Source organism: Schistocerca americana, chromosome 4, assembly GCF_021461395.2.
Source record: "Schistocerca americana isolate TAMUIC-IGC-003095 chromosome 4, iqSchAmer2.1, whole genome shotgun sequence".
Taxonomy (NCBI): Eukaryota; Metazoa; Arthropoda; class Insecta; order Orthoptera; family Acrididae; genus Schistocerca; species Schistocerca americana.
Window position 1 is genome coordinate 556,200,678 of NC_060122.1, and position 26,268 is coordinate 556,226,945.

At 40.0% G+C, this 26,268-nt stretch overlaps 1 protein-coding gene across 1 annotated transcript in view; it reads left to right on the plus strand.

Annotated features, from left to right (window-relative positions):
* Positions 1–26,268, plus strand: part of LOC124613611 (atrial natriuretic peptide receptor 1-like) — a 917,955-nt gene that overhangs the window by 702,603 nt on the left and 189,084 nt on the right. The window contains exon 4 of the mRNA XM_047142326.1: positions 23,437–23,560. Within this exon, the coding sequence (XP_046998282.1) occupies positions 23,437–23,560 (124 nt within the window). The remainder of the gene's footprint in view (positions 1–23,436; positions 23,561–26,268) is intronic.

Here is a 26,268-nt window from a genome sequence, read left to right on the forward strand (position 1 = left end):
ATGAGCTAGTGAGCTAACTCACAGAAACTGACCTAGAACTTACTGAATATCTCTACTAACTTCGTCACATGCAGATCACTGATCTACACATCATGTCAGACTTTTCAGTCATCATCCAAAATCCGTCCTACAGTCTGCGGGGTAAACTACACTTGAAAATGCGCATCACTAAGACTACAACACTAAGGGTACACGTTCAGATGCTTTGAGAGCATTTCTTATTGCCCAGTGGTTATTGTTGCAGTGCTCGGAGAACTAAATATCCAAAGAACTTTTGGGCTTGTAGCTAGTCGTCATTTAGAACAATCCATGATATTTGGACTGGGTACCTACCTGTTGTCTTCAGGTGGAGGGCAACTGAGTTTCGGTATTCAATCAGCGAGAGCGCTGCCTACTGCAAGTCAGAAATTTCTTTGCATATGCTACCTCTGGTTTTTTGATAGATTCACATAATTACTCTGTGTAATGTTGGTCTCAGCTCTAGTCTCTAAAGCTGCCATAACTATTGATCGAATTAAGTTCATAACAGCAGCTACCGGAACTTTTACTAAAAACTGAGATCATGGCACAGTAAATCACGTGTAAGCTTCCTACCAGCATTTTCTATTATTGTTTATCAAAATTTGTCCATCGAACATTGACTAGCAGGCTCACATCCATGGATAAAAATTCTTTTTATCACTGACCATGTGCCTTAACAAATACCAACACTATTAAAGTTTCAATCATCATTCTATGCTATTAACGAAGGGAAAATTTCAAATATGAACAGTCTCAAAGTTAAGTTTCACTGACCTGAGTTTATTTTGAAAACACATTTTTTGTCACGTTGGCTGTTTGGTTGATTTTGGGGAACAGATCAAACAGTGAGATCATCGATCCCATCATATTAGAGAAAAATGGGGAAGGACGTGGGTTTTGTCCTTTGCAAGGAACCATCCCAGCACTTGTCTGAACCGATTTGAGGAAATCATGAAAACCTAAATCAGGATGGCTGGTCTCGGGTTTTAACCGTCGTCCTCTCGAATCAGTCAGGTCAAAGCCACAAAAGTTTATTTTAATTGTTCTCTTAAAATAATTAGCGTGAATCTGGTATGTTAAACTGCCACTCACAGTAAAAAAATTTTGTATTTAATGACCCAGTCGAAATATCGTGGAACATTGTAAATGGAGATCGACAGCAAGCTGAAACTTTTTTCGTATATGCTACATCCGCTTTTTGGATAGATTCGTATAATTAATCTGCATAATGCTGGCCTGTGTTCCAATCCCTACAGCTGCCATTATTGTTGATCGAATAAAATTCATAATCACTCACAGTGCGAACTTAAGGACCCATACCTCGACGACGATCTTAATTACATGCAACATACTTCTATCTGTCTGTAATAATTTGCGATGCTTCACACTCTTGATGTACTTGACGTTGTCACGAGCATAAAATATTATTAAAAGTCAACTTTGTAAATAAAAGTGCCTCTTCTTGCTGCAACTTAATTTATTTTTCCCAGAAGCATTTCGCCTTCTTCTTAGTTTAAGGCATCTTCAGTGGGATCAATAACGATACAGTTTTGTATTTTTAGATTACCAAACAGTTCACATTGCGTTTTTCATGTAAAGAAGTAATTACTTAGTTTCTTGGCCTCTGTGCTTCCTCTCATCTGGTCTGGAGGGCGCACTAACACATGATTTCCGAAACATAAGCCCAATTTTGTTTTCCAAACTTTTTCTTTCACACTGTACACGGTGTTTCCCTTGTTTCTTCTTCTCCATTGTGGTGCACTAATATTCTTTTGCCTCTAGTTACAGCTATTTGTTCAAAGAAGTAAATACTGTGAGTCCATTCTCTGTTTCCTCCTGTTTGTTTTGTTCACCTACAAGTTGCCATGCCACCCTAACGAAGTATATTTTGAAAACTAACGTCTATTCAAGGTGTTTATATCTGTGTGTGTGTGTGTGTGTGTGTGTGTGTGTGTGTGTGTATGCCCACACACAAATGAAATGAGAGAGAGAGCTTTTTCCATGTGTGTGTGGAGGGGTGGATTTTGGTGGTTTGAGTTTCAGTCTGTTGAATATGAATGTAATAGCTATTAGAAAGTGATTGAAAACTTTGGTAATCAGATAATTTGTGTTTTGGGTCACATGTTCTGTGTAGTGGTTCTTGGACAAGTGAGTGAAAAGGTGTTGGGTGATATTATTAATTATTATTATTATGATAATAATCCTCTTTTGGAGTGTCATTCCATTATTTTATGTATTAGTGTAAACAATGAATTGTTTGGCAAGTTTACTTGATCATTCAACAGGTTTACCCTTTCTGCTTTGGTTTTTCTGTGTGTGGTAATTTTCTTGCAGGGTTTGGAGATATTTTTTAATGTTGATTCTAATTATTTCACATTCGGGAGGACGACAGTTCAATCCCATCTCCGGCCATCCTGATTTAGGTTTTCCGCAATTTCCCTAAATCCCTTCAGGCAAATGCCGGGATGGTTCCTTTGAAAGGGCACTGCCGATTTCCTTCCCCATCCTTCCCTCACCCGAGCTTGTGCTCCGTCTCTAATGACCTCGTTGTCGACGGGACGTTACACACTAATATCCTCCTCCTCTAATTATTTCATGTCTTTTTCTCTAGTGGTTGATTTGTAGTTATGTTCTCTTAGGTGTTCTGCAAATGTGGAGTGGTTTGTCCCATACTTCCAGGCTCTCATGTGTTCCTTGTATCTGACATCAAGAGAACATTTGCGAAATTACAACGCATCCATTAATGTTTTGTCCCTACTGAAAGAATTGACATCACCAATTCTTCTACTCCAATGCGACCATGCACCTAATTTTCCAAAACCCATTTTCTCTCGTTTGGTATTATGACAAGGACTTTTTGCCCTAGCTGTATGACAGAGAGAAAAGGAAAACTGCTCTGGCTATGTGTGGTCATACAACTTTCACTTGCATCTTGGCACTTCACATTAAGACTGTTTCCAATAACTGGATGCCTACACTGAGGTCAAGTGACATCAAGTGTTTTCATTTATTTACGTGAATCCGTGATTCAACAATGTCTTTTTTGACAAGTTGTGAGATGGAGAGAAAAGGAAGATTGCTCCAGCAACTTAGTTGTACAACGTACACTTGTCCCTAGGCATTCCCCATTAGGACTGGATCCAACATCTGGTGGCCAATAGTGAGGTGAAGTGACATCAGTGCACTGCAGCGCATTTATTTACACTGAAAATGGCTGCCAGTAATTACATCAACTATTTATCACCACAAGGACTAGTAGGACTACAACGACTCCAGCTAACTTTGACCTTGAATATTCGGCTGAAGGTCATACACCAACAGGGGAAATGCATATCATAAATGTAGTTTGACTAGATGCAGGGGCGAGATGTTGTGAGAGCAGTAACTTGATATACAGTTTCATAAGCAAAAATTCTTGATCAACAACAAAATTTCTGCTTTGTAGTCAGAAATTTCATCTTATATGTGCACACCGTAACACTCTTTCCTTCTCTCTCTCTCTCTCTCTCTCTCTCTCTCTCTCTCTCTCTCTCTCTCTCTCTGTCGCCTCCCTCTGTCTCTCACTCAGTCACTCGCACTCACACACATACATGTGCGCACACACACATATACACACACACACACAACATTTTGCTGCTTAATTTATGTCATAGTTTTGTCTCTGTTGTTTGTCTTTATGTGGAGGAAATGTGGCTCTTTATCTTGTCCCGCATGTATGTTCTCCATCGACACAATGATGAAGTTTTCGAATTCCACCTTTCTTAATGATAGATCAAGAAAGGTTCATCTTTAATGGCTTTTCCCCTTTGATTCATAGCTCCAATAGGTGGCTGAGACAGAGGTTCTGCGACAACATTCGTTGGGCCTGGGATGTAAATTGCTGAAAAATCATACTCCTGGAGTATAGAAATCCATCACCCCAGTCTTCCAGTTATGAGTTTTGCGGTCATTAAGAATTGCAGTTATCGGTATAGAGTCAGCATTTTCTCCAAAAGAGAAATATGAGAATTTCTGAAATCCCAAGACGATTGCTAGGGCCTCCAGTTTGGTAACGACTTTGGACTTCATGAGCGCAGAACTCCAAAACCAATTGTCTTGTATGTCATCCTCCCATTTTCTTCCTACTCCTGGAATATTAACACACCAGGTCCTGTTTTAAAATTATCTGTGCCCATGCAGAAGTCCTCTCTTAAATATGGATGTGATAGGTTTGGGGTCGCTGACAGGGTCACCTTCAAACTACGGAACTTTCTATCCACTGTCTCGTCCCCCACGAATTGCGTCTCTTTCCCTGTCAATGCAGATAGAATATGAGTGGCTAGTAATTCAATATACAAAAATCCTTTGTAAAAGTTTACCACCCCTAGAAATCCTCAAAAATATTTTCTTGTTTGCGGTATGCCAAATTCGGCTATTGTCTCCAATTTCTCTAGGCCTTGCGCTATCCTTCTCCTGAAATGATATGCCCTAGCAAATGGACTTGTCTGGTCCTGACACAGGACTTCTAAGTATGAACAGTTACTCCATGTGCTTTAATCTGATTGAGTAGCGCACCAAGCACTTCATTTGACGTCTCCAATCGCTTTTTCCTATTAAGATATCATCAATACAGCACTCAATTCTAAGTCTACCTAGAATGGGCCCTAAACTGCGAATGATACTTTGAGGCCGAGATAATCATTGAAATTGTGAGCACTTACTGAACACCAGAAGGCCTTGCGCTATCCTTCTCCTGAAATGATATGCCCTAGCAAATGGACTTGTCTGGTCCTGACACAGGACTTCTAAGTATGAACAGTTACTCCATGTGCTTTAATCTGATTGAGTAGCGCACCAAGCACTTCATTTGACGTCTCCAGTCGCTTTTTCCTATTAAGATATCATCAATACAGCACTCAATTCTAAGTCTACCTAGAATGGGCCCTAAACTGCGAATGATACTTTGAGGCCGAGATAATCATTGAAATTGTGAGCACTTACCGAACACCAGAAAGACATCGTACAAATGACACTTAGGCGCCAGTTCCATTAGTCAAAAATTCTATCAAAGATCTAATGTGGTAAACACGGAAACTCTGTGGTATTTCTGTGACAGTTCTCGTAATTTCTCTGGTCGGTCCATCGGTTCTAGAATGATGGTGTTGTTCTGCATGTACTCGTGGACTAGGCGGATACTCCCATCCCCTCTACGCCTCATAATGTAGATAGAGGATGCATGTTCAATCACCCCATCGACCAACGTCTTTTGCAGCTCATTGAAGGCCTTCTTTTTGTAAGCAAGGAGGATGGCCTGTATGGTTTGCTTTGGAATGGTGCTGGACTCCTTTCATTGACCCACGTTTGGGCAAGAGCACTTCGGCGTTGCGCCTCAGTGTGCCTTCTAACTGCTTTATCTACATCTTCAATTTCTATTAATTCCGGCCGCGCGGGATTAGCTGAGCGGTCTGAGCCACTGCAGTCATGGACTGTGCGGCTGGTCCCGGCGGAGGTTCGAGTCCTCCCTCGGGCATGAGTGTGTGTGTTTGTCCTTAGGATTATTTAGGTTATGTAGCGTGTAAGCTTAGGGACTGATGACCTTAACAGTTAAGTACCATAAGATTTAACACACACATATTAATTCCGCTAGTTTCTCGTCAATAGCCTGATGGATTTCGGCCATTACCTCTGTGTCCCCCACATTATTGTTGCTCTCTTCATTGCACCAGGGGTGCTGTTCTATTGAATTATCACCACGTTCTCCACCTCTAGCTTTCGCAGCTAGAAGGTATCTGCGCCTTCTTAGCTTCCTTATTAAACCTGATATTAATTTCTCCACTTTCACCTAACGTTATTAAGCAACCTCCTACGTCCATTATGGCCTTTTTTCATTTATCAAATCCATTCCAAGAATGATGCCGGCCACGAAATTAGGCATCACAAACAAATTTGCGTGAAGGCCATGTCCTTGACACATAAATTCAAGCCTGATCTGTTTATTTATGTTGGTGCTTTTCCCCAAGATCGCTCCTTGTATCTTCGTTTTTTGTACCTTCAATATTTGTGCATTTAGACACTTCACACTTGTTTTGTATAATTGTTTGGAAATGGCTGATATCTGGCTTCTATTAACTAAGATAGCTTCTACCTTTACTTCGAATATTAGGATGTTTAATATTGGATACACGTCTGTTTCTGTCTTGTGTCCTATTATTCGATCAGTTGCTCCCCTAAATCGTCATACTCAGTTAATTTTGTGCGGCTTTATGCACAGTCTTTCCCGCTGTAGAACCTAGTCCATTTGTGTGTTTTCTTCTTCCCTTGCCCGTCCCATTTTTAGTGGACGATTTTCTACAATTTAACCTCCTTGCTGAGCAATGCCTCGTACATTCCCATTTCGCTGAGAATGGGTTCAGTTGTTTCTACAATCACCATTCCAGTTGCTGCTTTGATTATTCTCGTTGCGGAATTTGTGACCGTTGCATTGTGGCCTGCCTCTGTTTCCATTCCAATTACTTGGTATTTTGAAGTTGACTGTTACTATTGTTGCGTGGCTGATCGGATGTAGCCTCGTATTGTTTTCGCTTATTTTTGACTTCATGACGAACTCAACCTCTAGTAAAATTCCGCGGCACATTTCTCTGTCGACTTTGCACTTTCCAATCAGCACTTATTGATATTAAAGCGACAGTTTTATGAAGCACAGCCGTATTATTTCTCTATCGCTGCGCAGTGAGTCCAGATAATGGCTTTCCTTGGTCATCTGGTCAAAGAATTTTACAGTGCTTTGTAAACCAGATGACTTCATGTCTCGGTACATCATCGACTCGTGTTTTATTCTCTCTTGCACTGTTCGTGACCAGTAACGACTAAGGAACGCATTTTTGAACTCTTCATACACCCTGGAAGATCGTGGGGTCTATCCCATCATCTCTGCCAGCACTCATTCGAGATGAGTTCACACAAAATCAATTTTCTTTTATTGCAGTCAATACGGTGGTATTGCTTCGACAAATTGTTCAACAAATATTCAGAAACGCAGTGTGTTGATCAAATGTGTGTGAATTCCTAAGGGACCAAACTGCTTAGGTCATCAGTCCCTAGACTTACACACTACTTGAACTACCTTATGCTAAGAACAACATACACACCCATGCACGAGGGAGGACTCGAACTTCCGAAGGGAGGGGCCGCACAGTCCGTGACATGGCGCCTCAAACCGCTCGGCCACTCCGCGCGGCTCGCAGTGTGTTACCGTCCCCTTCACAATGTTTAAACTTCCGTGTGGTGAAATAATTTTCATGGTCAAATGCCACTTCTGACTCTCTCTGTTTCGTTATAATGTTATATTACTCTCACGAATATCTGTTTTCCATTCGAACCTTTTCTGCTGCTTGTTGCGATGCGCTCACATTAGTAATATGAGTGTCGCATCTCCTTAATAAAATCCTGTTTGATATTTGTTGTGATTCCTGACTATTGTTGTGTCCACTCACCGGTTCTGTTTCTTGACTACAGCTTCCAATAAGAACTGCGCTTTGCGTATTTGTTTTCAGCCACTGCTGTACCGCTGACGGCCGCATAGTTCAATTTCACGCACCGCTGATACGTTGTTTTCAAGTTTCTTGCGCCATCGCTCGACCGCATGGCGACGCTCATTGTCTCAGTATTCGTAACATCGCACATGTCTGTGTCCGATTACTGAGTTTGTGTACCGTAACCGACAGAGGACTCTTTCTTTTCATGATATTGGAGTAGCCTCTACTCTAATCCCTTCTCAATGTCTCGGTGCTTTACGTCATGATCTTAGGCCGTTAGCATTTCTGAAGATCGTGTTTTTTTCCTGTTCCAGTTTCTTTATTCAGCTGTGGATCTTACTGAGAACAGTTTCGCCTGCTTTCGTAGCGGTTCTGGTTTTTTCTCGAGTTTCTTCCGCGATTCGGTTTGCGCCTTGTGCGATGATTCTCGCTTCCTTTATTTGCTTTTTTGGATCTGAAACATCTTGTTCTAATTCTGCTGAGAACACCAACATCTGGTTTTGGAACCGCTCTGTCTTTCTTTCTGTCTCCTCTCCTACTTTCTTTATTGATTGCTGTGTCTTGTTAATATCTGCTTGTGTCTTGTTCATTTCTATTCAGACTTATTATCACATCTTCTTAATCTCTTCGCGCATTTTCTGTCTCATCTCTGTCAAATAATCGAGAAGGCATGTATCATTACGCTCCTTCCAACTTGATGAGTGAGTCTCCCCTTTCAGGCGACCTTAGTTTTTGTGTTTCTAATATTTTGCAACTGTATCTGCCCCTCGGAATGCCTCGTCTGGATGCATTGACGGAGGCCTACTGTAACACCTTCTTTGCACTTTCGGACTATCGGACTCACTTTCCGGATAGTTCCGCACAGTAACTATTGTTTTTACATGCTCTCGGTAACATAAACAACGTTGTCCACTGTTTGCACTTACGTACATGAAAATAATGTTCACAGAAATCAAAAATTCCCATACACTAACTGAATCTACTACAAAAACTGTTTGTGACGGATCTCATATAAAATTTCTGAAAAAGAAATATTGGTAGCGAAGCGGAACACATGTACATTACTTATTCTACCACTTGAAGTTAATTGTTTATTACAAATTTGCGCTAAGCTAGTAACAGCTCCACACATTTATTTTTAGAAGACTAAGCACTTTGTTGTTTATTCACCCAGTGTCTACAAAAATTCCATTGATAAAATTAAGACCTAAACATGATTAGAAGATTCCTATTTTTTCAAGACCCTGGAAGGGTGTTGCCTTTGTGTAACACTGGAATGGGTCGTGATTTTAATATGTTGCTATCTAACAAGCGCTATTTTGGTTGACCTCCCTGAGATGTTAGAGAAAAATTATTTAGTTGATCCTAACTGATTAATGTTCTTAAAAACATATTCATGATAAGTGAGGTAAAGAGTAAGCCTAGTTAAATAAGAATAGTTACATGCTATCAAGACACTTATTACAAAAAATCAAGTAAATTGCAAAACAGAGTCTGTACAAGATAACATTCAGATAATTGTACTGGGCTGCGCGGGATAGCCGCGTGGTCTGAGGCGCGTTGTCACCGTCCGTGCGGCTCCCCCCGTCGGAGGTTCGAATCCTCCCTCGGGCATGGGTGTGCGTGTTTTCCACAGCGTAAGTTAGTTTAAGTTAGATTAAATAGTGTGTAGGCTTAGGGACCGATGACCTAAGTTGTTTGGTCCCATAAGATCTTACCACAAATTTCCAAAATTGTACTGATCAGACTAAATTTAAGATTGGCACAATACCTATCTTCTATGCAAATTTCGCACTCTCTGTTTTCATAACAGGAACACGTAAATGGTTGACACTGTCTAGCCTCTTTGTTAGTAAAAACCTCCACCTGAATGACGCTGACGGCAGAGAGCGTAGAGAACAATCTAGTGGAATTGAACCATTTATCATTACTGTCCCGTCTTTCTCAACCCATGGTGCGTATATCACCATAAATATTCGTATGGAGAGCACATCTGCTGCATCAATCAGAGTAAGGATGCAGTCGTCGTGGAGACGTATGATGTGAATTTAAGTATGCAGATAACGTATGATTGCGCCTGCAAGCTGTACATTCGAAGTTACTCAAGTACAGAGTCCGTTCACGCCTCGAGACAATTTGCTTGCACATACCAGGAGCAGACACTTGTCTCAAGAACGCAGTTGTAAGTGAGCACTTCGGAATGCCTAAGACTCCACGGAAAAGCACCGATTTGTTCCTCTGCTTGCAGAGAAACAAAATGATTCTGCTTCAAGTGGCACAAACGGCACTTTCTCAGGAAAAGTTTGCTTTCCCAGCAATGTCTCAAACAAATTACAAGCTCTCCAGTGATGTCGGCTGGGCACCGACAAGAGAGCCCTCGACACATTCTGCCTCGGTATTAGCAAACCTCGTTTCACTAATGTGGAGTCTCAACTCTCCCAATAATGGCTTCATTACAACCGGATCTCCTTCCACTCTCGCCAGACATGCAACCGCAGGCCAACCCTGAGCAGTTCATAAAAAGCGTTCTAGAAGCTTCTCAAAAAATTTAAAGCAATGTCTGCCTGGAGGCCTCAGCAAATCACAGGGCCTCCTGGATACACCAGCGGAAAAGTACTACGTGATCTTGCATGGGGGCTTAATTATATAAATGAAAATAATTTTTATTTTTCGTAGCTGTATGTTCGGTTACGAAGTCTCGTAAACGGTTGGCCCTGACTAGTTTTAGTACGCAATCTGACTGCATAGATTAACAACAAAGAATGAAAGAAAATTTCCGTTAACACAATTAATTAATTAAGTCCCCAGCAACTATAAAACGTACGAAACCAAAGCACAAGTGTAACTGTTCTGTGTGTGGAGGTGTGATTCAACGTACACATCTGGCACGGTTCTTCTTCAATAAGACAAGAAATTTTAAATACCATTTATACTGAAGTAATTTAAAAAAATAGAAATACTATAATTGCGCAAGAAAACCAGAATTACACCCTAATACAAGAACACGAGCCAGATGCTTTGTTGACTGAGCCTGTAATGACGCATTATTTACGACATTGAAATAATAAAAAAAGGGAATTTTTTTACCTTCACATATATTGACGAAAAGCACTCTGATCATTACAATATCTCCATTCGAACAACATCTGCTGTCTAGCCCATCAAATAACTGCATAAAACATGGAACAAGCACTCCCTACTACAACATCTCAACACCGACTCACTACTACCACATTTCAACAAGCACTGACTACTGCCACATCTCGACAAGCGCTCTCCACCACGACTTCTCGATAAGAACTGCCAGTGGAGGCGGCGCAATAAGACTCTTTGGTGCAATCTCTGGCGCTGTGGCTCAGTGTAGCCACCTTTCATATGCTCTTCCTCCACGGGCCAGAATTTGATGGTATTTTTGCCAGCATTCGTGGTGAAAATACCACCAAATTCGTCCACAAAAATACAGACAAAAATAAAAGATAATATTAATACGTAAATATTACATAATTAGATTAAATTTTGGCTTTGCACTGACCTTTCAATAACCTAATACATAAAATACAGTAAGCAATACAAATTCTTTCATACATGTGACTTTATATAATAGTTTACACAATACACAAAAAATCTGTTTATACAAATGTTCACATAAAATGCTTTCAATTATTAAAAAAAACAAGTAGTTGATAGTTCCAGCAGTAGCACCCAGCAATGGTCAACAGGTGCAAACAGCAAGAAGTAACATCATTTCAGTAGAAACAGTTCCAACAGGTGACATCTTTTCAATAGAAGCAGTCCATCAGTGGCACCCAGCATTGTTGAACAGGTGCAGACACCAACAAGTGACATTATCTCAGTAGAAGCAGTCCATCAGTGGCACCCAGTAATGTTGAGCAGGTGCAGACAGCAAGAAGTGACATCATTTCAGTAGAAGCAGTTCCAACAGTGGCACCCAGCAATGTTGAGCAGGTGCAGACACCAACAAGTGACATCATTCAGCAGAAACAGTTCCATTAGTGGCATCCAGCATTGTTGAACAGGTGCAGACACCAACAACTGACATTATCTCAGTAGAAGCAGTCCATCAGTGGCACCCAGCAATGTTGAACAGGTGCAGACACCAACAAGTGACATTTCAGTAGAAGCAGTTTCATCAGTGACACCCAGTAATGTCGAGCAGGTGCAGACACCAACAAGTGACATTATTTCAGTAGAAGCAGTCCATCAGTGGCACCCAGCAATGTTGAACAGGTGCAGACACCAACAAGTGACGTCATTTCAGCAGAAGCAGTCCATCAGTAGCTCCCAGTAACGTTGAACAGGTGCAGACAGCAGTCCATAATATTCACTATCACTAATCACACTGTTTGTCAGAGTTTATCAGCAGAAATTAAACATTTCCAAGTGGCACCAATCATGTAGAAAAGGTGCAAGTAACAGTCCATAATATTCACTATCACTAATCACACAGTTCATCAGCAGAAATTAAACATTTCTAAGTGTCACACATCAATGTTGAACAGGTGCAAGCACGAACAACAGTTTGAATGCACACACAATTGCTTTTACAAAATTATTATCAATGCTCTTACACTAAACATACAAATTATAAGAAACACACAAATGATATCAGATAATTGTCATATTAACTACTACAAATAGACAAATATCAGTAAACCCATAATATTTATGGGTGTCAGTGCAAGCCACTACAAACAAATAAAATAATATTTAGGAGATAGGTCGGTACTAATTATCTGGGATTAGGAAAGGAAAACACGCAAAACACACTCACTCATCTTGTATCCACATTAAGTACTACTGTGTAATTGAATAGTGTTAACTGTGTAAATGCAATTCTGTCAAAGATTTGATGTTCAACTTGTGTATCAAGTAGTAGTGGCACAGTGTATAACAGTCAATAATAGTTAGTCAACGTCATAGTCATCATGTCAAGACCAATGTTTGCCAAGCCAAAGCCCGCATCTCGTGGTCGTGCGGTAGCGTTCTCGCTTCCCACGCCCGGGTTCCCGGGTTCGATTCCCGGCGGGGTCAGGGATTTTCTCTGCCTCGTGATGGCTGGGTGTTGTGTGCTGTCCTTAGGTTAGTTAGGTTTAAGTAGTTCTAAGTTCTAGGGGACTGATGACCATAGATGTTAAGTCCCATAGTGCTCAGAGCCATTTGAACCATTTTTGCCAAGCCAAATCAAACGTACGGTTGCTGAACAACTGTCAGTGAGCCAAGATATGCAAATACTTCCTCTCTCCAAAACAAGTATATACTGCTTATTGATTTAACAAAGTGTGTGTAGTCAATCTTCCTTCCACTTTAGTGTTCTAGTCTGCCATCTTCATCCTCCTTGTTCCATATAAACCAACAAAAAAAAATGCTCCTCACTTACTTTACCTCTTATCCACCAAAACTCCAATAATCATCAGCATCACATAATCTCAATACTTTAGTAATACCTCTTACGTCGATACATATAAACCTTATCATCAATGTCATTTACCTTACCTCTTGTCCACTAAAACTCCAATAATCATCAACTTCACACAATCTCAATACCTCAATAATACCTCTTCAATACGTCGATACATATAAACCTTATTACCAATATCATTTCACTTCCATAGCAACTCTTTCCTCTAGTCAGTCTCCTCGAACAAGTACAGATAAAATCCTAGTGCAAACTTCAACTCATCATCCCATGCAATCCAAAGACACAGTGTCCACAAACAACCTCTGTGTAATCCATCTGACCCATATCTTCTACTCATTATGAATTATAAAATACATTTTGGTTACCTTGTTCATCATTAAATAAGAGAAATGCATACATGACCTCTAACAGACTTTAGTTCGAATAACTCTCAGTAATTAGGTGCGAGTACGTAGTATGAAAGATCACATAAGACTTCAGTGAATAAATCGTAATATTTCACAGTGTGTACACCACTTCAAGAATCATGTCAAATCAGAAACATACATGTGGAGTATTTCTTGTGTCAAGTGTCACTTACTATTTCAATTGCTCACGAAGAATGCAGTGTAATAACTGTTAATGGTCTAAACCTAGTGTTGTTATGTCATGTCGTTAGCTTCCTTCCTATTAGCATACATTTATACAGCTTCCATAAAACCTCCAGCTCATGTGACTTCTATGAAGTTTCTTGTACTAATGTCGTTCGTCGAATTATAGCAGTTCATTTTCTTATCTTAAAAATATAAGGCACTGAGCGTAAGCAAAACATGCAATAGCGAGTAAATATACCAGTAGAGAACAGAATGTCAACAAGTGGATGCAGCACAATCCCTACAACGAGGCTCTGCCAAGCGAACAATAATTAATACCATAGTGTAACCTAAACTCTATGTTTGTACACAGTATATCAGCATTTCTATATACCAAATTAAAGAGTAGTTATGACAACAAAACAGAAATGTGTAAATATGCAATCCATACGCAAAGCAGCAAATATATAAACTCTATGTTTGTACACAGTATATCAGCATTTCTATATACCAAATTAAAGAGTAGTTATGACAACAAAACAGAAATGTGTAAATATGCAATCCATACGCAAAGCAGCAAATATATATCTCACATAATAAACAGGTCATTAGCATCAGATCAGCATGAGCAAATAAATGTTCATATGTAATCTTAATAAGTAAACATGAAGGCGCAAGCAGATAAATCACAAAGTATAACTTACATACATAACCATAGTCAGCACAATTAATCAGGTGACAATTATAATTTAAATAAATAGGCACAGCAGGCACATAATAAAAAAAATATGACATCAGTGAAAAACCATAGTAGCCAAGCGATGCATAATATACACAAGTAACAACCCTGTTCATTAATCAATCATTGTCAAAATCAGTTAACACAAAGTATAAATCACGTAATCGTGAGCAGCAAATTACGCCTAAAGTACGTACCTAAGTGGAAATATGTTACCTGAAAAATAAACTCAATTAATAGTTAACTTTTTAGTTTATTACTTTCTTCTTCGAAATTACATTCTTCCTGAAAATTTCTCGATGGCAAGTCCTCTTAACGTCGGAGACACACAGAATTTACCTGAAGTTCTTAAATATTTTATACAACCGTATCCTGAAAAATACTGAACGTTAATAACATAATTTATCAAGTCACTATAGCTTTATACTGAATTTAATCAGAGAAATTAGACTGTGTATTTGTTTACGGCTGTCAGTGCATTCGCACTGAGCGCTCGATCAACTGTAGCTACGCGTGACGTAGGAAGTAGTTGTTTGCGGTCAACGACTGCCTTGTGCGCCGCGCAGACTTGACTGTAGCTTTGAGTATGTGCCGCCGCCGGAACACGGCGCGGTATCCTTGTATTCTCTGCGTGTTTACATGTAACTGTTAGTCTCTCAAAAGTATGTCATTCCACAAAAATTTTAACGTTCGATATATGATGTACTCCCTTAGAGCGCCGAGATTTAAGAGTTTCTACTTCGACAGTGTTATCATGAATAATTTTGCGAACCCTATATGGACCGTTATAATGCAGAAAAAATTTGCGAACGAGCCGTTTCCTTTGTGAGACAAACGGTGAGACTTAATTAACACCTTTTGACCAACTGACAAGGTTTTTAAACGACCAGGACGTTTAGCTGATTTCTCTCTTCCAGCAGCCACAGATGCAATATTTCGTAGAGCCAGGTTGACAACTTCAGAATGCCGCAGTTTCCATGTAGGCGGAAAAGGAACAATTTCAGAAATGCGAATTGTCGGTGCTTTATTTTTTAGTATCAATATAGGCGGTAAAGAAGTTGAATCATTAGGGAGTTCATTCAGAATGTTTTGAAAAATATGAAGATACTGATCCCACGTTCTGTGATTCTGATGACAATAAAGACGACACAATTTATTGATTTCCTTCATCCATCTCTCTGAAGCGTTAGATTGAGGGTGAAAAAGTGAAATGAAAATTGGTTTAATCTTACGACGCAGTAGAGTACGAAGCCAAATTTTAGAGCGAAACTGTGATCCATTATCTGATATAACCTTATCAACATGACCAACATCTTTAAGAAAATGTTTGATGAAAGCATTAGATACTGAACGAGCTGTTGCTTTGCGTAAAGGTGTAAAGCACACATATTTTGATGTCAATTCCACTGCTACCAAAATGCATGCAAAACCATTAGTAGAACGAACCACTGGACCGAACAAATCGACTGCATCCATCTCCTTTAATTTCGCTGGAATGATAGGAAACAACAGAGCACTGTGAGAAATAGTTGGCGGCTTAGCCTTTTGACATAATTTGCATTTGGCAAGAACAGATCGAATACGTTTTTCCATATTACTGAAGTAGCAATTTTCTCGTAATTTATGAAAGCATTTTCTGGGACCAAAGTGTGCATAACTGAAATGTGTGTACCAAATCAATTTATTAACCCACTCATCAGGAATACAAACTAACCAAACAGAGTTGTCGACCGATTTTCGTTTAAAAAGAATATCATTGCGAAGTAAATAATACTGTCTAATCGCTACGCTTTCCTTTTTCCTCCACTTCTCCTTAATGTCCTTCCAGATTGGATCCTTATTTTGCTCCTTAGCGATGTCCTGGAGCGAAGACGAAATAAAATTCTCAAACGCAACACCTTGAATATACATCAGACAATAATTGTTTTCTTTACAGTCCTCTTCAGCACTTTGTTTCAAACCCATAGGTGCACGTGATAAAGCATCAGCAATAATATTTGAAGAACTCTGTATGTAAACAATACTAAAATCAAATTCCTGTAGGTACAGCGCCCATCGTGACAATCTTCCATGAGTTAATTTTGTTGACATAAGAAATTCCAGAGCTCGGTGATCGGTGTAAACCTTAGTATGTCTGCCAAACGAAAATGTCCGAAATTTTGTAAAAGCCCAATCAACAGCCAAAGCTTCAAGTTCCGTAATCGAATAATTCTTTTCTGATTTAGAGAGAACACGACTTCCAAATGCAATAGTTTTCTGTACTACAACGCCGTCTTCTTCTATCTCTTGAAATAAGTGTGCACCTAGGCCTTTGTATAATCAGTCCGTCGCCAAACAAAAATCTTTAGATAAATCCGGATGTGAAAGAAGTGGAGCAGCAACTAAAGCATCTCAAAGTTGTTCAAATTCTGCTTGAGCTTCCTCATCCCAACACCAATTAGAATTCTTTCCAGATAGTTCACATAAACGAGGTGTGGCCAAATTGTCCAATCTAACAAAGCATCTAAGAAAATTAGAAACACCAAGGAAACTACGAACATCACGTTTTGTAGTAGGAACAGCATAATTACGAATAGCGTCTAGTTTCTCTGGATCAGGAAGAATACCTTCTGTAGAAATAATATGACCAAGAAATTTCACCTGAGAACGACCAAATACAGATTTTTCCAAGTTCACTGTAATGCCAACTCTTGCAAAAATACGTAATAATGAATCCAAAATTTTGTTATGCTCACTCCAAGAACGTTTAGCAATAAGAATATCGTCAACATATGAAGTAATATTATCACGAAGATAAACAGGTAAAATTTCGTTTAAACCACGAATGAATGCTGCAGAAAATATAGTAAGTCCAAACGGTAATTTCCGAAATCACTTTTGGGTAAAATAGTCATATCCGGTTATTCTTTACCGACTCTCTAGATAGATTGATAGTTGAAGAGTTGTTCTGATAGATACAAAGTATAGTAAAACAGTAGGCAGCGGTGCAGAAAACTAAAAGGGAAATAGCACCACTACAGCTCAGGGCCCTGTGCACGCTACGGCACATATTCACTTAGTGTAGCGAATCCCCTGAGGACATTAATAGCCGCACATAAATTCCGGTTTGTGACTTAGTGGCAAATTTGGTGGAAGTGCATACGCAAATTGATCTGACCATGAACATGGATGTATGTCGTTCTTAGAATTGCGGAAGATCTTAAATTTCCGAACAATTAAGAAGTGTTTATAGTCAAAGTTTTCTCCTCGTGGCGACAAAGACCTACCGCGTCTGTATCAGTCCGAATATCGATTATTGTCAAGTTCGCGCTCCTGGCGCTCTCTTGTTGCATCCCGTAAATGAAACAAATTATTTTCTTCAAACACCTCTACTATCTGTGATTCTAAATTTCTTCTACTGTCTTTTCCTAGAATTTCGCTTTCAATTTGTTTGACTTGCTTTCCTAATGCCTCAAATTCCCTTTTAATGCGTTCATTAAATTTTCCCTGATTTTCAACATGCTTTTTATGTTCTGGTACTCTTCGGTTTCTGCAAATGGTAATGGAGCTGTATCATCCGAATCTCTGTCCCATTTAAACTAAGACTTGTCAATTTATCTGAAATCTCCTCAACTCTTTCCGATGAGTCACCTATTTTTTCTTTCTGTTTATTTACGTCTTCCGTAAGTGTCGCGACCTGGGTTTCGGTATTGTCACATTTAGTAGTTAACTGTTCATACTGTTGCGTTAAGTTATTTATCCTGTCATTTGGTACGGATTCCTCGATTCTTTCAAGTATTTCTTCCTTATCGTGTGCACGTTGTAAATTTAACTCTGAAAATTTTTGTACTATCGCGCGATCTCTTTCTTCCTGTTCTCTGTCCTGTTGCTCTTGTCTAATTTCTATTGAAGTTAAACTATTATTGTGAGCATTCAAAATTGGTTGCACTTCTTCTCTAATTTCTTTGTTTGATTCATCTTTCATGTTTTTGAAACATGTCCCTATTCGTGAGCCTAACTGTGTTTCCATTACTTTTATCTTGGTTTCTAACAGTGATCCCAAATTTAATATTGCACTCATCAACTGCTCCATAGTAACTGGTTCGAAACTATTTTCACCCCTAACATTTCCCGTAAAACCAGCTTCCTTCGTCATCGCTGTAAAGCTATCTGTGTTAGATACTATTCCAGAATCTTCTGTCGTTAATCTCGTATTCTGAAAATTCTTTAATTGTGAAAAGTTTTGAACTGGTTCCGGACTATTTTCTCGACTTATTAAATTGTTTTCCACTTCATTATTCATCCTACTGTTCTCCTGTGTTGGCGAGTTCGCCATGTTAACAATTTCGTCATTCTGACTATCCATCATTTTTGCCTTTTTCATCGATCGCGTAATCATTTACAAAACATACAAAACTCGTCACTATACGAAAATTACACACAATGACACTTTATCTCCAACAATACCATTCACACGAAATGTTTCCCGACAAACACGCCTAACGAACAATTAGAACCTTCACAATTGCACAAAATTGTCAGACCTGTATACAGGACATCAAAAATTAAATTCTGCCAATATACCATTAAAAGAATGACAATTACCAAATCTACACATGCAATATAGACTACCATTACTAACCTACAAATTACTACAACAATACTACTGTCTGCTATTTTTACAATCAGAAGAATTCCAAGGGACGATCCGAAGCAGCGGTCGCCACGTGCATGGGGCTTAATTAAATATAATGAAAATACTTTTTAATTTTTTAGTTTTTAGTAGCTAACTGTCCGGTTACGCAGTCTCGTAAACGGTTGGCCCTGACTAGTTTTAGTACGCAATCTGACTGAATAGAATAACAACGAAGAATGAAAGAAAATTTCCGTTAACTCAATTAATTAAGTCCCCAGCAACTATAAAACCTAGGAAACAACAAAACACAAGCGTAGCTGTTCTGTGTGTGGAAGTGTGATTCAACGAACACATCTGGCACGGTTCTTCTTCAATGAGACAAGAAATTTTAAATACCATTTATACTGAAGTAATTAAAAAAATAGAAATACTATAATTGCGCAAGAAAACCAGAATTACACTCTAATACAAGAACACGAGCCAGATGCTTTGTTGACTGAACCTGTAATGACGCATTATTTACGACATTGAAATAATAAAAAAAAAGGGAATTTTTTTACCTTCATATATATTGATGAAAAGCATTCTGATCATTACAATATCCCCATTCGAACAACATCTGCTGTCTAGCCCATCAAACAACTGCATAAAACATGGAACAAGCACTCCCTACTACAACATCTTAACACCGACTCACTACTACCACATCTCAACAAGCACTGACTACTGCCACATCTCGACAAGCACTCTCCACCACGACTTCTCGATAAGAACTGCCAGTGGAGGCGGCGGAATAATACTCTTTGGCGCAATCTCTGGTGCTGTGGCTCAGTGTAGCCACCTTTCAATCTGCATAGAAAGAATTATTAAACATTGACTCTCGGGCACCTGCGTGGCGACAGGAGACGCATTCCAATGGGGCTGAAAAAAACTACAAACTATTCTTGTTAGATGTCTATGTTTACCACCCTCTTTCAACTTTCTCCTGCAGCACTAACAATAGGAGGCGACACTCACTGGGCTGCTACTGATGACGTCATTTTGATGGGCTGTAAAATTCTGCCCCTCAACTGCTGATAAAAAAACTCCCAGCTCACTCCAGACCTGCCCGACATCCGTCGCTTTCTCAGCCTTTGTTGCTGTCATAGCCAGCGCACAATTTACTTTTGTAAAGCACGCGCAACTACAGTTGTTGGAGTGAAGCTCTCCAGTATCAACCAGTATGATTAAGAAAACTGTAACAACACGTAAGCTTCTATCCCAAATGATATAAATATGTTAATTTGATCGACCAAATAAATTACATTAATTAATCGTTTAAGAGTAAAAATACCACCGCCATGCTATGTTGTGGAGTGGAATCAGAATTGAGTGTGAAAGGATATCGGTAATAATATTATCTGTAGACCGTGATATCATTAATGAAACTGTAGAAGTAGTACAGGACATGTTGTATGGAATGAACAATCTAATGAGTACAGAATATGTATTGAGAGTAAACTGAAGGAAGACGATAGTAATTAGGAGTAGCAGGAACGAAATTAGCGGTAAACATAACCCACAAATTGGTAACCACAAAGTACACGATGTTAAGGAATTCTTCTACCTTGGAAGCAAAACGACACATGACAGACAAAGCAAGGAGGACATAAAAAGCACAACAGCAGAGGCAAAGAGGGCATTCATGGCCAAAAGAAGTATACTAATGTCAAATGTAGGACGTAACTTGAGGAAGAAAGTTATAAGAATGTACGTTCATACCGCAGTATATCATGGACGGTGGGAAAACTGAGAATGAAGAGAATCAAAGCAATTGAGATGTGGTGCAGTAGAAGGACGTTGAAAAGTAAGCAGATTGATAAGAACCAGACTGAGGAGATTCTCGACAAAATCCATAAAGAAATCAACATATGGAAAACATTGACAAGCAGACAGGATAGGATGATAAGTGATAAGACGTATGTTGAGACTTCAGGGGATAACTTCCGTGATACTAGAGGGAACTGAAGAGGCTAAATACTGTGGGGAAGACAGAGATTGGAATGCATCTAACAGACAATGAATACAAAGGGTGTGAGTACTACTCTGATATGAATGGCACAATAGAAGGAATTCGCATCAAACCACTCAGGAGAGGGCAAGAAACCTCGCATATTTTGCGTTTTTTTCTTATCACATTTGTTAAGCAAATATATTTTCCTCCCTTGCTTAATATTGCTAGTAATGACTTCGGTCAATTATGCTCTAACATCCATAACGTCCTCCTCTACATTAACCGATTCGAAAAGCAGGGTCGTTAGGAGATCTGAGACAATACCCAGACAAGTTGTTTCTCTGTCTGCTCGAAATAATTTTCAGATAAGATATTCGAAACAATTTCACAAGTATTCCTGTCCCTGGCACCAGTTTTACTAGCGCGGGTCTCCCGTGCTATAGCTGCTAAATTGACTGGAAAATATCGCGAGTAAGTTTCCCGATGACGACACTTTAATAGGACCGTGAGCGGAAACTTAGTTGTGCTATTCTCCAAATTTTCTCTGAGGTTCACTGCCACGAAATAACTAGGAAGTAGTCAAGACGCAGTAAAAAATCGACGTATAGTGGTTTTATTACATACTTTCCTGAAAAACCATAATTTTAAAATTTACTACTGCAGCATGTTTGTATACGACTAAACAGAATGGAAATATACTATTTTATATGATTTAATAATCTTAAGTCGATGTTGGTACGTTTTAAATGGATGTTATTATCAGTGAAGCCTAAACATCCACGGTAGTAAAAAACTTCATTCCTACTACTGTTCAATAGAAGGGGTGGCAGTTTGCATGCCAGTACTATTAATTAAACACTTGCTTCCGGGTTCTAGAACAGATTGTGGCAACACGATGAGAAATAACCCTTAACATTTATTAAAAGTATGTTACAAAACTTTACTTAAGTTTGGTAACAGTTGATGCATGACACTTGATGTTCTTAACATAATAAATGTGAAATCTAAATAACATAGCTGTCTCTTGGCAGTCTATGATATTGTGACTGCTAAGTCGGAACACTTGTCCTCTGAACGGAACTCGCGAAACTATGCTCTGTAACATAACGCAGGAAACACTCACACAGTAGGAATAGTCGAGCTGCAGGCACTGAACTGGTGAAATGTCAGCAGCGAGGCATCATTTCTTCCTGTCTGTAGAAGGATTTACTTCTCTGACAGTACAAGCGGAAACAAATAGTCCGCCGCTGACAGCGCTCTCTTTGACAGCTAACGACACTGTTGGCTGAAGCATATGACATGCTGGTGGAGTAGAAAGTGGTCCGAATAGCGAGCTCCATCTGGAGGCAGCTGCTGAGAACTGAGAGGCGCCACACAACTGGTTTTGCCTATTTTGGTAGCGGTCTCTCATAGTACTGTTGGGTACCTCTTGAGCCATGTACACAACACTCGAGTCCTTCTACCACTCAATAATTCCCAGGAAAATTATTACCCCCCCCCCCCCCCCCCCCAACCCGTTTATCATGTGTTTCACTAAATCAGATTATCGCAAATCAAGTAGCACTGAAATTATTCTAAAAAAACAGTAATAGCTATAAATCACAAGGCACTTAGAGATTGCTGTTGAAGCAAGATGGCACTTTCTAGACACCCTTTCCACATTTCTGCATATTCTTTACATCTGCTGCATTATCTCAGTAGGCCAATAGAAACAATTAGCTATTAAGCTGTAGACTTATCATTAGAATTATACAGGATGATTGAACTGCCCCTATCGATAGGTTTTATGCAACCTGCAACGCCTTTAAGAACGACACACGAACTATTCATGTTCTCTTGCGTGTTGCATGCAAACTATCAGACCTAAAAAAATGAACACGATCTTTTTGTAGGAAATTTAATGTGATTAAATTTTATACGGGAATATGTTTTCGCTGGAGACCATAGTTTTCGTGCTTTTCAAGAAATATGCGTTCTAAGTTTTTCTTAAATAATTCAAAAACTGTCCCCCCCCCCCCCCCCCAACGGACACGTGTCGCAATACAAAATTTAACTACATTAAATAATGTGTGTGAAATCTTATGGCACTTAACTGCTAAGGTCATCAGTCCCTAAGCTTACACACTACTTAACCTAAATTATCCTAATGACAAACACACTACCCATGCCCGAGGGAGGATTCGAACCTCCGCCGGAACCAGCCGAAAAGTCCAAGACTGCAGCGACCCAGACCGTTCGGCTAATCCCGCGTGGCTAACTACATTAAATGTCCTACAAAAAGGCCCTGTTCATTTTTTCTGCAGGACTATATGAGAATATGAAAATCTTGTGTGTGGTATTTGAAGGTGTTGCATGTTGCATACAACCTATCGGCAGGGGCAGCTGACTCACCCTGTATGATGGAGAAAGTAAGGAGCTTAAAATTAACCTTGCATACCATTTCCCACTTTTGAACTTGTGTTCCTACATCCATTTAACATTGACATCCGTAATATGTGGTATCATTGCTTGGCAACACGCGTTTTCTTTCTCTTGCCCATAGGTCTGTTGCCAGTCAGCTGATCCTGGGCCAAGCAGTTATCGCCGAAACGTACGACAGCGTCACCATCTACTTCAGTGACATAGTCGGCTTCACGGCACTGTCTGCAGAAAGTACGCCGCTACAGGTCAGTTGGACACCCAGTGTCGTGCCGCAGGCACAGGTAAATTTCTTACCAGTCTCCACTGTTTCTGTGTTATCATCGATGGGCCAGACCTTGCGACCGATGGATTTCAGAAAACATCGGCATACTAGTCGGGACGACTCAAAAGTAACTCCAGTGAATGCTGTTAGTTTCCATTTTCGAAAAAAAAAATCACGATGGACAATCTGATGTGGAACAGGTGGAATCCTTAAAACACTCGACTATAAAAAATTATATATATGAGGCCCGAAACACAATATTTTCCTGTGTATCGAAGAAACAATGATTTTAATACTTCCAAAACACCTCAGGAAGAAAACGTTTTCGAACTAGGAGAGTGGACAATTTTTTCCACTGTTTCGGGAGAAGCTGCCCACTCTTTTTGGGCACAGCTTTCAAAATCACAACGGTGGCGTATGTTGTGCGTTTTCTTATAAGAACTAGCACCAAGAGAAGTTAAGTAAAGCCCTGAACTGTAAAGCCACGCTATGATAGACACTGGTGTCCAAAATTAAAGCAACAAACGGAAATTTTGCAAGGTTCCGTTTATTTTGCCACAAAACAGTATAAACAGTTGATAATAAACTAAATACAATATAAAGAGTACAGAACATATACAACGGCAACATGCACAAAGGAAGGCAAAAATTTTCTTCGTTTTTCCACCTTAAGGGATTTGCACACAGCTGTTTAATGTGCGCAGTATGGGATTTGACCACCTCTGGCAGCAATATAGGTCCGGCAACGATAGGGCATGCTCTGAACGATGTCATCAATCTCACGTTGAGGCAATAGCGCCCATCCTTTCCGCAAAGCTGCTCGAAAGTCTTGGAGAGTGGTTGGTGGATGATGACGTAGAGCAACCCTTCGCCTAATTGTATCCCAGATGTGCTCTATGGGATTCGAATTGGGAGACCGAGCAGGTCACGACATGCGTGCAATATCTTTCGTTTCAAAGAAAACGTCAACCACCCATGCTGTATAAGATCGAGCATTATCATCCATTAATATGACATCGATGTCCACAGCACCTCGCAGTAACCACACATGAGGTCCCAAGATCTCTTCACGATACCTGACAACAATTAAACCTCACAGATTCGAACGTACTGTTTCTTGACGATGTGTTCGAGTGCTCAACATAATCCCTGCTCACACAATTAGCGATCATCCTCGATATCAAACTCTTTACCCAATGCTTGGGACCAGAATCGTGGTCCACGTGCCCTCCAGATTCGAATCCATCGAGGATCACTCTCCAGACCAAATCGGGACTCATCTGTGAAGAGAACATTGTCCCAGGTTCGATCGTCCAAGTGGCTTGTAAACGACTCAGTTGTTGACGCTCCATTCTGTGTAGAGACACCAGAGGTACTCACTCATACAACAGGTCTCCGACAGTAAAGACCACTCTGCCGAAACCTTCTGTACACCGTATACCTCCATACAACACGAGCAGTGGATGCTGGGAGGTCAAGATGCCAGTTGCCGTGCAGTACTAAGGCGGGTACCGTCGTGCCCTTACAGCAAATAACGGCCCTCTCTTTCTGATGTCATACGTAGTCGGCACTGCCCTGGTTTTTGCAGTAAAGTTTCGGTCTCTGTGAACTGTCACCACATCCGAGAAATAACTGAACGATTCACATTAAGCTATCGTGCCACATCAATTTGCGACTGTCCTGCTTCCATTCTTCTTATGGCAATCCATCGCAGTGAGCCTAGTAGGAGTCTTGTCTGTGTCCTACTGCATCGGTCTGTGACCGTGTACACAGCCGCTATGGATATGGGGCTATACGGCAATCACTAACCCGCCTGACAGGTGTCCTGACGTCATCGTCGGTGTGATTGTCTGTTGACCGGAAAGTCATCTTCCGTGCAGAACGCGATCGCCGACGGACATTTGTTGACAGTTTGTTCGGTTATACAGTGAATTAGACACAGGACGGGAAAACTGCGGTTTATTGCTTTAATTCTGGACACAAGTGTATGAAAATTTATGCTTCAGATAATAATCCGGAATACAAAAATAAAAATTTCGCGAAACCAGTCATGTTCTCGCTAAAGAATGAAAAATATTCCAAAGAGTGGGATTTGAGCCGCCAATTGTGAGCTGAACTCAGGTTCACTAGTAAAAATTATTGTACTTTAAAACTGACCGCATGTCCATTGACCCAGTTGGCAAACAGTTTCCTCCAAGGGCAGATCTACAACGGAGCGATATCACTGGTTCTTTGATTTCTGGAAAAGTTTTAGGATGCCATCACGATGTGAACAATTAAAATGTTCTTCTTTTCGAACGTCTTAGCGATTCCACTTGCTCCAAAAATTGTTCTGCGTCAAGACATTTGACAACGACTTTTTTCGAAATCGCAAACATAATGGCTTAAAATCTTCCCTATCAGCTACTTTCGAAGCTCATGGCGCCATCTCGCTCTCTCGGTATGTTTCCCCGGCTTAATCATCCAATACCTGCTCAAAACAGCAATAATCCATGCAAGCAATTGTGATGTTAAACTTTAAATCTGGAAACGAAACGCTGGATTGAAGACTTCCAAGCAATCATTATCATATTTGAAATTGGTAACGTTATCAGAAGTGAAAGGAGTATTTGGTGTACCTAATGAAGGCTATTATGATGCTAACCGATCGTTTATACGAGATAAACCTGCGGACAGATCTTTTAACATTTC